This window comes from Leucoraja erinacea, unplaced genomic scaffold (assembly GCF_028641065.1).
Source record: "Leucoraja erinacea ecotype New England unplaced genomic scaffold, Leri_hhj_1 Leri_75S, whole genome shotgun sequence".
Taxonomy (NCBI): Eukaryota; Metazoa; Chordata; class Chondrichthyes; order Rajiformes; family Rajidae; genus Leucoraja; species Leucoraja erinaceus.
In genome coordinates this window covers 382,441-398,342 of record NW_026576685.1, presented here as the reverse complement: position 1 = coordinate 398,342, position 15,902 = coordinate 382,441, and the positions used below count along the sequence as shown (strand labels likewise).

Sequence of the window (15,902 nt, the reverse complement as noted above, 5' to 3'; positions counted from 1 at the left end):
ATGGGCCGAATGGCCTAATCATAATCATAATTTATTAGCCAAGTATATTTTGCAACATACGAGGAATTTGGTTTGCCATGCAGTCATATCAATAACAAGCACCAAGACACACAACATATATTTTAACATTAACATCCATCACATTCCTCACTGTGATAGCAGGTGAAAGCGTACAAACTCTTCCCTTCTTCTCCCGCGGTCAGGGCACTTGAAACTTTCATTGTCGGGGAGATCTTCGCTCTCGTAGCTGGCAGGTCGGGGCCCTCCGCATCGGGGTGATCAAGTTCCTGCATCGGGGAGATCTCAGCTCCCTGCTCCGGGCAATCGGACCCCGGGTCGGGGCTAGTCGAACCTCCTGCGACTCTGGAGCTTCCCGACATCGGTCTGTGCAGAAGGCAAGAACAGTAAAGGCTGTGAGAGAAGATAATAGACAATAGGTGCAGGAATAGGCCATTCGGCCCCTCGAGCCAGCACTGCCATTCAATGTGATCAAGCCTGATTATCCACAATCAGTACCCCGCCCCTGCCTTCTCCCCATATCCCCTGACACCGCTATCTTTAAGAACCCTATCAAGCTCTCTCTAGAAAGTATCCAGAGAACTGGTCTTCACTAAGGCAGAGAATTCCACAGACTCACAACTCTGTGTGAAAAAGTGTTTCCTCATCTCCGTTCTAAATGCCTTACCCCTTATTCTTAAACTGTGCTCCCTGGTTCTGGACTCCCCCAACAAATGAAAAGGTTTACTTCTTAATAAACGGACAACTCACAAAAACGTTAGGTAGACCAACTCAAACTTTACTGATCAATGGCCGAGAAGTGACGGGAATACACCAGTCAAGTAAGCAACACAGACATTTGGCTTCCCCGCGCCATCACTTCAATGAACAGAGCTTTGCAACGTGTTTATATACAGTGTGTCAGTTAATCACATTAGTCATGGCTACATCACTTCACATTCTGAAGAGGTCACAAGATTCAGTCAAAACACATCACCAGCCGACGACTCTGAGCTAGTCTCTCTTATCAATTGTTAGACACATTTCAAGTTCAAGTGAGTTTATTGTCATGTGTCCCTGTATAGGACAATGAAATTCTTGCTTTGCTTAAACACACAGAAAATAGTAAGCATTTACTACAAAACAGATAAATGTGTCCATATACCATGATATACATATATACACACATGAATAAATAAACTGGTAAAGTGCAAATAACAGAAAGTGGTTATTAATAATCAGAGTTTTGTCCGAGCCAGGTTTAATATCCTGATGGCTGTGGGGAAGTAGCTATTCCTGAACCTGGTTGTTGCGGTCTTCAGGCTCCTGTACCTTCTAGTTGAAGGTAGCAGTACCGGTCATTGTCTCAATATACATCAACCTGAGGCAAGCCTGGACTTGTCTCTCTCTCTTATCAATCTACCGGAGAAGTCCTGCTTGAGACAAAATATAAGCTATAACCTAGTCCAGGATTCCATAATATATCTTTATATATTTAAAAGCATTTAACCTTTTCGTTGGGAACATGTTTCCTGCCTCTAGCGTGTCCAAAACCTTAATAATCTTGTATGTTTCAATAAGATATCTCTCATCCTTCTAAATTCCAGAGTATACAAGCCCAGCCGCTCCATTCTCCCAGATGACAGTCCCGCCATCCCGGGAATTAACCTGGTGAACCTACGCTGCACTCCCTCAATAGCAAGAATGTCCTTCCACAAATTAGAGGACCAAAACCGTACACAATACTCAAGGTGTGGTCTCACTAGGGCCCTGTACAACTGCAGAAGGACCTCTTTGCTCTTTTTCTCAACTCCTCTTGTTAAGAAAGGCCAACATGCCATTCGCTTTCTTCACTGGCTTCTGTACCTGCATGTTTACTTTCAGTGACTAATGAACAAGGACCCCCGGTCCCATTGTACTTCCCCTTCCCAACTTGACATCTTTTAGATAATAATCTCCCTTCCTGTTTTTGACACCAAAGTGGATAAACTCACATTTATCCACATTAAACTGCATCTGCCCACTGACCCAACCTGTCCAAGTCACCCTGCATTGTCATACCATCCTCCTCACAGTTCACACTGCCACCCAGCTTTGTGTCATCTGCAAATTTGTTAATGTTACTTTTAATCCCTTCATCTAAATCATTAATATATATTTTAAATAACTGTGGTCACAGCACTGAGCCTTGCAGTACCCCACTAGTCACTGCCTGCAATTTGGAAAGGGACCCGTTAATCCCTAATCTTTGTTTCCTGTCTGCCAACCACTTCTCTATCCATGTCAGCACTCTTCCCCCAATACCATGTGCCGTACTTTTGCCCACTAATCTCAGATGTGGGACCTTATCAAATGCTTTCTGAAAGTCCAGGTACATTACATCCGCTGTCTCTCCCTTGTCCATTTCCCTAGTTACATCCTCAAAAAATTCCAGACGATTAATCAAGCATGATTTCCCCTTCGTAAATACATGCTGTCTCGGACCGATCTTGCTACTGCTTTCCAAATGTTCGGCTATCTCATCTTTTATAATTGACTCCAGCATCTTCCCCACCACCGATGTCAGGCTAACTGGTCTATAATTCCCAGTTTTCTCTCTCCCGCCTTTCTTAAAAAGTGGGATAACATTAGCTACCCTCCAATCCACAGGAACTGATCCTGAACTCTAGAATATTGGAAAATGATCACCAATGCATCCACGATTTCTAGAGCCACTTCCCTAAATGCCCTGGGATGCAGACCATCAGGCCCTGGGGATTTATCAGCCTTCAGTCCCATCAGTCTATCCAACACCATTTCCTGCCTAATGTGGATTTCCTTCAGTTCCTCCGTCACCCCAGTTCCTCTGGCCAGTAGTACATCAGGAAGATTGTTTGTGTCTTCTTCAGTGAAGACGGATCCAAAGTACCTGGTCAACTCGTCTGCCATTTCCTTCTTCCACGTAATCAATTCACCTGTTTCTGTCATCACTATTTTTGCTGCCTTAACTATTTTTTTTCCTTTTCACATACCTTAAGAAGCGTTTACTATCCTCCTTTATATTCTTAGCTAGCTTACCTTCGTACCTCATCTTTTCTCTCCGTATTGCCTTTTTAGTTATCTTCTGTTGCTCTTTAAAAGTTTCCCAATTCTCTTGCTTCCCGCTCTTCATTGCTATGGTATACTTCTCTTTTTTTTATACTGTCCTTGACTTCCCTCAGAATCTTACTTCATGGTTGGAATGAACGGATACTGCACCTTCTGCATTATTCCTTGAAATACCTGCCATTGTTCTTCCTCTGTCATCTCAGCTAGGATATCTTTCTACTCAACTTTGGCCAGCTCCTCCCTCGTGGCCCCATAGTCTCCTTTGTTCAACTGTTACACTGATTTTCCCTTCTCCCTCTCAAATTTTAGATTAAAACTTAATATATTATGGTCACTACCACCTAATGGTTCCTTAACCTCGAGTTCCTTTATCAAATCTGGTTCATTACATAACATTAAATCCAGAATTGCATTGTCCCTGGTAGGCTCCAGTACAAGCTGCTCTAATAATCCATCTCAGAGGCACTCCATAAAGTCATATAGCCACAGAGAGATATGGTGTGGAAACAGGCCCTTTGGCCCAACTTGCCCATGCTGGCCAATATGCCCCATCTACACTAGTCCCACCGGCCCGCATTTGGTCCATATTTCTCCAAACCTGTCCTATTCATGCACCTGTCCAACAGTTTCATAAATGAAGGTGTAGTCCCTGCCTCAACGACCTCCTCTGGCATCTTGTTCCACACATCCACCACCCATTGTGTGAAAAATGTACCCCTCAGATTCCTATGAATTATTTTCCCCTTCACCCTAAACCTATGTCCTCTTTACCTCGATTCTCCTACTCTCTGGATCGACCCAATCTATTTTTCTCGTGATCTTATACACCGCTGTAAGATAACCCGTCATCCTCCTGCACTCCAAGGAGACCAATCCCACCAAATGGAACCTGTCTACTAACTAACGGTATCCATTCCAGATAACATCCTGGTGAATCTGCTCCGCACAGCCTCTGGCAATGGAACAGCATGTTGATAATATGGTGACCAGAACTACACCAAAGGGCCTCGCAGATAATTGAAGTGCAATTGAGGATAGCCCTGCACTTGGAGGAGCAGTGAGGTCTTGATTTTTCTTTATTTCTATGTTCAGCAGCAGTGTGTTTTCAGAATCGGACGCAGATGGGAAGTGAAACAAGTTCAAATGAGTTTATTGTCATGTGTTCCTGTATAGTACAATAACATTCTTGTCATCAGTAAGTTCAGAGATGTTAGTACTGAGGAGCTGGAACTGAGGCAAAAGGGGGAATGAACTGTAGAGCAGAGGTATCTAGGATGACAGGTACACAGTGCATTGAACGTAGGTAGATAGGTGGGTCAAAGGTAGATAGGCTGGTCAAAAATGCTTTCGGCACATTGGCCTTCATCGGTCAGAGCATTGAGCATAGTTGGAGGGCAGGCGGATAAAATATAATTGGGGTCCGTTGCAGGTCTGGGTTAGTGAGGCCTGAAGTTCAGGGAGTGTTGATGTGAGGTCCTGCTGGTGCCGGCGCGGATAAAATATAATTGGGGTCCGTCTGAAGAAGGGTTTCGGCCCGAAACGTTGCCTATTTCCTTCGCCCCATAGATGCTGCTGCACCCGCTGAGTTTCTCCAGCTTTTTTGTGTAACCATTGAGCATAGTTGTTGGGAGGTCATGTTGCAGTTGTATCAGAGGTTGGTGATGCCGCATTTAGAGTATTTTGTTCAGTTCCGGGCACCATTATAAAAGAAAGATGGAGTCAGGCATGGAAATGGCGTAGAGAAGATTTACGTAGATTCTGTCAGAACTCGAGAGTCTGGTCTAGAGGGAGAGATTCAGCTCGCTAGTACTTCTTCCTTGGTGCGCAGGAGGATCTTTTACAGGTGACCAAAATCCCCAGAGAAATAGATGGGCTAGACGAACAGTGTAGAAGAATCAACAACAAGAAGGCATATGTTTAATATGAGGGGGGAGGGGGTAACTTTTCATACAAAGGGTGGTGGGTGTATGGAACAATCTGACAGAAGAGGTTGTTTAGGCTAGTACTAGCGCAACGTTTAAGGAACATTTAGACAGATACATCGATAGGACATGTTTAAGAAGGAACTGCAGACGCTGGAAAATCCAAGGTAGAACAAAAGTGCTGGAGAAACTCAGCGGGTGAAGCAGCATCTATGGAGAGAAGGAATAGGTGACGTTTTGGGTCGAGACTCTTCTTCAGACTGTTGTGGGGGGGAGGGGGGGGGGACATGTTTAGAGGAATATGGGCGGATCGCAGGCAGGTGGGACTAGTGTAAATTAGACATGTGGCCGATATGGGCAAATTGGGCCAAAGGGCGCCATTCCACGTTGTGAGACTCTATAACTGAAGGTTGAGCGAGCAATTAGTGTGGTAAGATATTCTCACTTGTCCATGGATCTCTGTGCTGGAATCGGAGAACAAATTCACTTCAAGACCAATCAGGTTAATCACACTTTTTAATATTATTAGTACAGCTGTTTCGCCCAATGGTTAACCCATAGATAGGTAACCTACAAACATGTCCAATCCTCGACAATGGCTCAGCACGAGGCAAATGTTGTTAATGGTGTCACCGGTGAAAATATATCTGCGCAGTGTGGGACGGAACTGGGAACTGGATGTTATGTGAGATGGAATGTGTGATACAAATACATTATCTGTGTGATGGGTCTGGATAAGCAGTGATATCCCATTATTCTGACCGCTATATTTTACATTTGATATGATGTAAAATAAAGAATCCTTTCTTTTTATTTCCAAAGTTCGACTATGAAGGGTTAACTCAAGTTCAATATCCATAACTAATCTCATCTGTAATGAGCACTAACTCCATCTTGCTGCTCTATCTACGCTTGTAAACACTGCAGGTGAAGATACATTAATTTGTTATTTTTATCTTATAGTAACACTGGTTAGAAATACTTATGACCTCTCCCCGGCAAATAATTGAAAGAATAACAGAAAATGAAGAAAAAATGAAGTGCCGCTTCAGATCTAAGAAAAGGGGAATTGAGTGTTCGGCAAAACGGTCGCCGAGTCTACGCTTGACCCGCTTGTAAACACCTCATGCAGCAGATGGGATTAGAGGAAGTGCAGGTGAACATCTGTGTCACCTGGAAGAGCTGCAGGAATGTGAGGGAATGGGTATTGAGACAGCTGTTACATCCCCTGGTGGCTAACTGTTTTAGGAAGTGGAGAGAGACGTGGGGGCGAGCAGGAGGGGAGTTGGGGAAATGTAGAGAGACAGATGGGGAGTACAATGATGAAAGGGAGAAACAGCGGAGAAGACGAAAGGGGAAGAGATGAACTATTAAAGGGAGTGTGAAGATGAAGACATGGGAGGTCAAAGCGAATGGGTTGGTAAAAGGGAGAGAGGGAAGGGTCAGAGAGATACAGAGAAACGGAGGGAGAGACGCAGTGAGAGTGAGAGGGTAGGGAGAGGTAAGGGGAGAGGGGCTGAGAGAGAGAGGGCGGCGCAGAGAGGATGGAGACGGTAGGGAGAGGTAAGGGGAGAGAGGCTGAGAGCGATGGCGGCGCAGAGAGGGTAGGGAGAGGTAAGGGGAGAGAGGCTGACAGAGAGAGGGCGGCGCAGAGAGGATGGAGGGAGAGAGAAAGGGAGGAGGGAACTGTGCTGTTTCATTCGTTTTATCTAAGGTTAGGACAATCCTGAGGCGGCAATGATTCTGTTCTCTGAGTGTCGCGAGTCTTTGGGTCGTTCCTCCTCAGAGCTGGTGAAGGCAGAGAATGTTTTTGTCTCAGGGCAAATTCAGGTCCATTCCGGGCAAGCAAGCAGTGAATGGTTCCCCGTGTCGTCGGGAGTGTGGGGTTGAGGTTACAGTTAGATGATCCGCGATCATATTGAGTGGTGGAACAGAGTGGAGGGGGCATTTTAGCCAGAGGCGATCTGTTGAACTAATTCCTCAACCTGTGGACAAAGGTCGTCTAGTCATCCTTCAAATTGGGCACCAGAAGCCCTGATGGGTCCTTGGAATTTGGCATTGCCTTGCTGAGTGAAACGGATTGATGGAAACCAGATAAACAACATGAGGTGGAGAGTTGGGTCAGATGGAGTTTGAAACAATATCCCATTTGCTGGAACAATGCCGCCTCTCCCAATTTCCGTTCCCCAGTGTCTATCGCCGCAATTCCCTGAATAAATCTTTACCTGTCACAGCGGGGATTTCACTTGGCTGATGTCATCTGTTTACGAATAATTTCAAAATCTCTATATTTAAACACTGTTGAAACTTTACAGTCCCAGTGTGGTACGGAACAGAGTATAAAATCTCGGGGAATGGTCTACCCTTGCATTTCATTCCGAGACATTACCGGTGGCTCACGGGGACACGTCACCGGACAGAAAAAATGGGGGGAAAGCTTTTGGAATATGACAAGGTGGAGAAAATCTTGTATGTAATAATTGCTGTCGTTGGAGTCCCGAGTAAGTGAGCAGAACAATTTAAGTCGTCTAACTCCGAGTGTTAATAGATGTTGACCTGATTCTCGTTATGTTACAAGCTCCACAACTGATGACCGTTGTACAATAATGTGTGAAGTAAATCAATCCTCTTAATTTAAACATTTTTTAATATACGCTGAGATTTTCATATTTCGGACTGCCGAAACTAAACCTCTTTTTCTCTCGCTGCCGGGACCCACTAGAATGTTGTTGCCTTCAGTAGGACCTTGCTCAGAGTTGTCCCAGTGCTCCGGACAGGCGGCTCTCTGGGACAGTGTGACTGGGAGGGAGGGGTTTACATTGTGAAGTTCACTGTGTCTGAGACACTGTGTCTCACTGCGGAATCTGTCTGTCTGTCACAGTCGGATTCCACCCACAGTCTGTTGGTCAATAATTGGATCGATCTCCTGGACCAGTGGCCGCGGATCTAACGGCGTGTGTTGTTATCGAACTGAGCTCACTGTGGAATGAATCCGTTAACGGAGCCTCTCTGCTGCCGGAGTTGCTAAGTTGTCCCTGCTCTCCCTCTGGAAGCCTCCATCAGATGCCGAGTTCCCAGAGCGGTTGTCTGTGAATGCGGCCCCAACAGAGACAGTGAGCAGGTAACAATAGAAAGGACCATTCCACCTATTGTTGCGGGTGGCTGCTCGTTCCCTCTCCTCCCTCTTTACCCCGTCTGTCCGTCGCCTTATCTCTTCTCTGAAGCAGGCAGGCAGATCGGGCACAGTCGGAACGGCTCTGACATTGTTAAACTTGCAGCCACGCACCGACACCAACACTCCTGATTTTCCGGATGTGTCGGCGCTGCGCTGCAGTCCGTTGTCTTTTATTTTTATTTGTTTTCTTTGTCCTGTTGTTTTAGTTTATTTCAGTTTATTTTAGTTGTGTGTGTGTGTGTGTGTGTGTGTGTGTGTGTGTGTGTGTGTGTGTGTGTTTGTGTATGTGTGTGTGTGTGTGTGTGTGTATGTATGTGTGTGTGTGTGTGTATGTGTGTGTGTGTGTGTGTGTGTGTGTGTGTATGTATGTGTGTGTGTGTTTGTGTGTGTGTGTGTATATGTTGAGATTTAAAAAATCAAGTCTTTAATTTACCCATCAGATAAAGCATAAAAATAAGTTTAATTTGACACCTAATTCACTTTCATATCTTCAGTATTAAAAACGTTATGGCCATTTTCATACTCGGAAATTGGCATCTTGTTCCCTATTGCTTTTTCATTGACTTAACAAATTTCATTGAAATTTTCAGTTATTATAGATGGAAGAATTCTGAAACAAATATGAAACAATCTTACTTAGATGACTTGAAATTAAAGCATATAGTTAGTTAGTTACCTAATTGTAGCTAATTACAAAATGCAATTACTAGATCTAAACATCTATCCATTTCTTAAGAATAGATTAACATTTTTAAATAGCCTAAGTGTCCAAATAACATTCACACAGTAATTCAGAATATAACATAATTTTCAAATCTCATTGTCATGGGTTTATAGGCCAACTGGAAGGAATTTAATGTTTAATACCTGTAAATTAATGGCCATTTAAATCAGCTTGCGAGTGGATTTTACTGGAACGGGACCATTTAGAACGTTCAGATGCGGTGAATTTATACCCCCATATCTGCAGCAAATACACTGCCGGTTCTTCGGAGGTAAAATCACCGTTTCGCAACTAATTCATTTTACCTGGTCCTGCATAAAATCCGTCCCAGTTGTCGGCATTGACGGCTTCAGAAGCTGTTTTTAAAATCATTCCAGCGATTAACTTGTCGGGTGAATTTTTTTTAAATAACACACAGAACGGCCATAGGAACGATTCTTTAGCAAAATCTTGCACTCCAACAAATATAATTCAGGACCAGGTCTGGAAAAAACCTGTTTTAAACCCGCCCCCTCCCTCCCCCCCTCAAACGCGCCAAAATCGCGCACACGGCCAATGGCAGAACGACAGCGCTGCTGATGGTAAGTTTTGTAACAAACCGTATGTGTGTATGTGTGTGAGTGTGTGAGTGTGTGTATGTGAGTGTGTGTGTGTGTGTGTATGTGTGTGGGTGTGTGGATGTGGATGTGTGTGTGGGTGTGTGTGTGTGTGTGGATGTGTGTGTGGGTGTGTGTGTGTGTGTGTGTGTGTGTGGGTGGGTGGGCCCAAACTCTTCCTTCGGGGGATGCGACCTTTTCCTGTCGTATCCTCCGTCTCCATCTGCGCTGAGGCCTAATGGCGGAGCTGGCGGCCTCCAACTGGGACCGACCTCGAAGCTCCAGAGGCAGAGCCAACCAGGACTTACCAACGCGAGGCTGGCCAACTTCGGGGCTGTGGCGGCGTTGCGGCGGTGGCGACCCGACTTCGGAGGCTTGGCAGCGGCCCAGTGGACGACATCGTTGGGAGCTCCCAGGTCACAGGTTGGTGACCTGTTCTCCTGAGCTCCCGCAACAACAGCTTCGTCCGCTGGCCTGGAGGGTGGCGGCTTCGGTTCGGGTGCGGCCGCTGGGCTTACCATCACCTGGCGGGGTCACAACATCGGAAGCCTGGATCGCCTGGAGACAAGGACTTTAAGACTTTTGCCTTCCATCACAGTGAGGAGGTGTCTGGTGGACTCACTGTGGTGGATGTTAAATCTGTGTTTAATGTGTGTTTTGTTATTTTATTCTATGTTATGACTGCAAGGCACAACATTTCGTTCAGACTGAAAAGTCTGAATGATAATAAAGGATAATTTACTTTTTACTTTTTAGCTAAAAGTCGAGCCGGTGTTCAGCCCCGGAGACCGTGTTGAGTAAATGCCCAGTGTCCGTTCCCTTGTCTTTCCGCAGTGAATTTAGTGGCGATTGTGATCCTGTCCCGGGGAAAGTGCGGCCTCTCCACCTGCACCACTCGCTACCTGGTGGCCATGGCAGCGGCCGATCTACTGGTCGCCATCACCGAGGTCATTTTGTATCATCTCCGATATCATTACTTTAATTGGAGTTTCCTGTCCATCACCCCTGTGTGCAGTGCTATCCATGTACTTCAGACTGCAGCAATAGAATGTTCAGTCTGGTTCACCGTCACTTTCACCTTTGATCGCTTTGTCGCCATTTGTTGCCAGAAGCTGAAAACTAAATATTGCAGCGGGAAATCTGCGGCTGTGGTTCTGGCAACAGCCGGCGTTCTCTTCTGTCTGAAAAACCTTCCCCGTTACTTCACAAATGAACCGCGGACAATCATCAACAATGTCCCGTGGGGCTGTAGAAATGTGGACAGTTATTTCACTGACCCCGGGTGGGTGGCATATGACTGGATCGACACGGTTTTAACTCCGTTCCTCCCTTTCGCTGTAATCCTGCTGCTCAACGCTCTGACAGTCCGCCACATTTTAGTGGCCAGTCGGGTCCGTAAGGGGCTGAGGGGTGATAGCAAGGGGGAGAACCGCGGTGACCCGGAGATGGAGAGCAGGAAGAGGTCTGTGGTTTTACTCTTCACCATCTCCGGCAGCTTCATCCTCCTGTGGCTGACGGTGGTTGTAAACTTCGTCTATTATCAGATCACAGGAATTGGAAATAATCTGAATGATTCTGAATTGATCTTTCACAATGTCGGTTATTTGTTGAGTAATCTCAGCTGCTGCACCAACACATTTATTTACGCGGTCACCCAGTCCAAGTTCAGGGAGCAGGTGAAGAGCGCGGTGAAATATCCACTCACTTCAGTGCTCGGGCTCATTAATAAATCCCCGCCCTGAGCGTATCCATATAACCATATAACAATTACAGCACAGAAACAGGCCATCTCGGCCCTACAAGTCCGTGCCGAACACTTAATTTCCCCTAGTCTCATCTATCTGCACTCAGACCATAACCCTTTCCCATCCATATAACTATCCAATTTATATTTAAATGATAAAATCGAACCTGCCTCCACCACTTCCACTGGAAGCTCATTCCACAGATCTTATATCGGTGCTCTAAGACCTTTGGCTACCACTCTGAGTAAAGAAGTTCCCCCACGTATTTCCTCTAAACTTCTGTCCCTTAATTCTCAAGTCATGTCCCCTTGTTTGCATCTTCCCTCCTCTCAGTGGGAAAAGCTTATCCATGTCAACTCTGTCTATCCCTCTCATCATTTTAAAGTCCTCTATCAAGTCCCTCCTTAACCTTCTGCGCTCCAGAGAATAAAGACCTAACTTGTTCAACCTTTCTCTGTAACTTAGGTGCTGAAACCCAGGCAACATTCTAGTAAATCTCCTCTGTACTCTCTCTATTTTGTTGACATCCTTCCTATAATTAGGCGACCAAATCCATCCCAGAGGCGGCTACAGTCTCCACGCTCCGGGCGCCAGCTCCTGACAATCACCGCCGGATCTTCCAGCTGTCAGTCCCGGGCGGACAGCACCCGTGGTCAGGGTCGAAGGCGGGTGGGCAAGTTGGGCCGAAGGGCCTGTTTCCACGTTGTAGGGCTGAGGGGAGAGATGGGAGTCGCCGTGACGACCACTGGAGAATCCAGGGGGATGGTGGGATAGTGGAGGTTAGGGAAACAGAGGGGAAGTTTTAAAACTCTTGATCAGAGTTTGACAAAATGACCTCGTGCCCGTGTCTGTAACCCCCTCCCCTCCGGCCCCTACACCCGCTCTCCCCGTCTCTAAAACCCTCTTCCCTCTGGCCGCAACATCCCCTCTCCCCGTCTTTGTGTCCCTCTGACAATGAGATAGGTTGAGAGATGCAGTACATTCTTAGGACCCAGTAATTGTTTCCTTGTTTCCTTTCACACTAACGCCCCCGCTCCCCCCCCCGGAAAGAAAAACAACCCACTCTTCACACGGCCTATGTCATTTTTAGTCATTTTTTTCAGTGAGCAACTCTCTCTCTCTTTCCCCTCTCTCTCCCACCCCTTCTCTCACTCGCTCTCTCCCATCTCTTTCTCCCTGATTTCTCTCCCCCTCACTCTCCTCCCCCTCTCCCTCTTTCCCCTCTCCCTCTCTCCTCTTTCTCTCCATCTCTCCCCCCCCCCTCTCCCCCCCCTCTCCCCTTCTTTAGTTTACTTTCATTGTCACGTGTAGCGAGGTACAGTGGAAAGCTTTTTTTTGTTGCGTGCTATCCAGTCAGTGGAAAGACAACACATGATTACAATCGAGCCGCCCCCAGTGAACAGCTACAGGATAAAGGGATCTCTCCCTTCCCTCTTTCTCCCTATCATATCCCCCCCTCCCTCTCCCCCCCTCTCTCTCTCCCCCTTCTCTCTCCCCTCTTCTCCTCCCTCGCCGCCTCCGACTCCACCCTTTCTCTCCCCTCTTTTCTCTCCCCCCTCTCTCTCCCCCCCTCTCTCTTTCTCCCCTCTTCCGTTCTCCCCCTTTCTCCCTACTCCAAATACCAGTATTTCAGGAGAAGGGAGTACTTGTTAATGGTGTGTGTGTGAGACGCCACTTTCAGGGAACGGTGTAGCTCTTCTCCGAGATCCCTGAGTCTGCTCTGCAACACTCCCTCTATTTGAGAAATATAAAAGTGGATAAGTCTCCAGGTCCGGACAGGATATTCCCTAGGACATTGAGGGAAGTTAGTGTAGAAATAGCAGGGGCTATGGCAGAAATATTTCAAATGTCATTAGAAACGGGAATAGTGCCGGAGGATTGGCGTACTGCGCATGTTGTTCCATTGTTTAAAAAGGGGTCTAAGAGTAAACCTAGCAATTATAGACCTGTTAGTTTGACGTCAGTGGTGGGCAAATTAATGGAAAGAATACTTAGAGATAATATATATAAGCATCTGGATAAACAGGGTCTGATTAGGAACAGTCAACATGGATTTGTGCCTGGAAGGTCTTGTTTAACTAATCTTCTTGAATTTTTTGAAGATGTTACACGGGAAATTGATGAGGGTAACGCAGTGGATGTTGTGTATATGGACTTCAGTAAGGCCTTTGACAAGGTTTCCTCATGGAAGGTTGGTTAAGAAGGTTCAATGGTTGGGTATTAATGGTGGAGTAGCAAGATGGATTCAACAGTGGCTGAATGGGAGATGCCAGAGAGTAATGGTGGATGGTTGTTTGTCAGGTTGGAGGCCAGTGACGAGTGGGGTGCCACAGGGATCTGTGTTGGGTCCACTGTTGTTTGTCATGTACATCAATGATCTGGATGATGGTGTGGTAAATTGGATTAGTAAGTATGCAGATGATACTAAGATAGGTGGGGTTGCGGGTAATGAAGTAGAGTTTCAAAGTCTACAGAGAGATTTATGCCAGTTGGAAGAGTGGGCTGAAAGATGGCAGATGGAGTTTAATGCTGATAAGTGTGAGGTGCTACATCTTGGCAGGACAAATCAAAATAAGACGTACATGGTAAATGGTAGGGAATTGAAGAATGTAGGTGAACAGAGGGATCTGGGAATAACTGTGCACAGTTCCCTGAAAGTGGAATCTCATGTAGATAGGGTGGTAAAGAAAGCTTTTGGTGTGCTGGCCTTTATAAATCAGAGCATTGAGTATAGAAGTTGGGATGTAATGTTTAAATTGTACAAGGCATTGGTGAGGCCAATTCTGGAGTATGGTGTACAATTTTGGTCGCCTAATTATAGGAAGGATGTCAACAAAATAGAGAGGGTACAGAGGAGATTTACTAGAATGTTGCCTGGGTTTCAGCAACTAAGTTACAGAGAAAGGTTGAACAAGTTAGGGCTTTATTCTTTGGAGCGCAGAAGGTTAAGGGGGGACTTGATAGAGGTTTTTAAAATGATGAGAGGGATAGACAGAGTTGACGTGGAAAAGCTTTTCCCACTGAGAGTAGGGAAGATTCAAACAAGGGGACATGACATGAGAATTAAGGGACTGAAGTTTAGGGGTAACATGAGGGGGAACTTCTTTACTCAGAGAGTGGTAGCTGTGTGGAATGAGCTTCCAGTGAAGGTGGTGGAGGCAGGTTCGTTTTTATCATTTAAAAATAAATTGGATAGTTATATGGATGGGAAGGGAATGGAGGGTTATGGTCTGAGCGCAGGTATATGGGTCTAGGGGAGATTATGTGTTCGGCACGGACTAGAAGGGTCGAGATGGCCTGTTTCCGTGCTGTAATTGTTATATGGTTATATGGTTATAGCCTCCCACTTATAGTCATAGAGTCACATCAATGTACCTGTCCAAGTGTTGTGATTGTCCCAACCACAATTACCTCCTCCGGCAGCTCGTTCCATGCACCCACCACCCTCTGTGTTGAAAAATTACCCATCATATTCCTATTAAACCTTTTCCCCTTCACCTTAAACTCATTTTCTCGCCCTCCGCAAAAGTCGGCCATTTTGAAACAAGCCCCAAATTGTTTGATAGCAAACAATGTTCCATTTTTTTTCAGGCTATTCTTCACCAATCCTCACTATTTGAGGCCATTTCAGACTTCACTGATGAACATTGCCTATCTCTGCTGATAGAACCAAACAGTACAACCATTGCATATTTGCTACTTCTAGATTGCTTGCAATTTCGAGAAAATTACACTTTTAAATATCCTCAACCAATAATTTTTCAAAATTCACACAGATAACATCAGACGATGAATATGGAGCGAAGGAAATAGGCGATGTTTTGGGTCTCGACCACAAACCTCACCTATTTCCTTCGCTCCATAGACGCTGCCTCACCCGCTGAGTTTCTCCAGCATTTTTGTCTACCTTCGATTTTCCAGAATCTGCAGTTCCTTAACCATATAACATATAACCATATAACAATTACAGCACGGAAACAGGCCATCTCAGCCCTACAAGTCCGTGCCGAACAACTTTTTCCCTTAGTCCCACCTGCCTGCACTCATACCATAACCCTCCATTCCTTTCTCATCCATATGCCTATCCAATTTATTTTTAAATGATACCAACGAACCTGCCTCCACCACTTCCACTGGAAGCTCATTCCACATCGCTACCACTCTCTGAGTAAAGAAGTTCCCCCTCATGTTACCCCTAAACTTCTGTCCCTTAATTCTGAAGTCGTGTCCTCTTGTTTGAATCTTCCCTATTCTCAAAGGGAAAAGCTTGTCCACATCAACTCTGTCTATCCCTCTCATCATTTTAAAGACCTCTATCAAGTCCCCCCTTAACCTTCTGCGCTCCAGAGAATCTTCTTAAACAAGACAATGAATATGGTAGTTTGTGATTTAATTTAGGCCAAATCCATGGTCACAGGCAAACACTATGGCTTTAAGACTAGTCCACTGCAAGATGCATGAAACAAAGCAAAATTGGACAAACATGTACAACACATGATGCTTTTGCAGTGGCATTTTTGTACTGAGTAGCTCTATCGACAATCTACACAAATTGAACACGGTGTGAACTTTAGGCAGATAATTAATGTTTTAAAATAAAATACCATCAAACTCAAAAAGAATGAGTGATACCATTTTCCTTTTCTTATGTGTCAT

At 45.5% G+C, this 15,902-nt stretch overlaps 1 protein-coding gene across 1 annotated transcript in view; it reads right to left on the bottom strand.

The window, feature by feature from the left end:
• LOC129694696 (zinc finger protein 135-like) overlaps positions 1–15,902 on the bottom strand; it is a gene marked incomplete at its 3' end in the record, with an annotated part of 29,665 nt that overhangs the window by 12,233 nt on the left and 1,530 nt on the right. Inside the window, exon 3 of the mRNA XM_055631435.1 lies at positions 6,230–6,784. Coding sequence (XP_055487410.1) covers positions 6,230–6,784 — 555 coding nt within the window. The remainder of the gene's footprint in view (positions 1–6,229; positions 6,785–15,902) is intronic.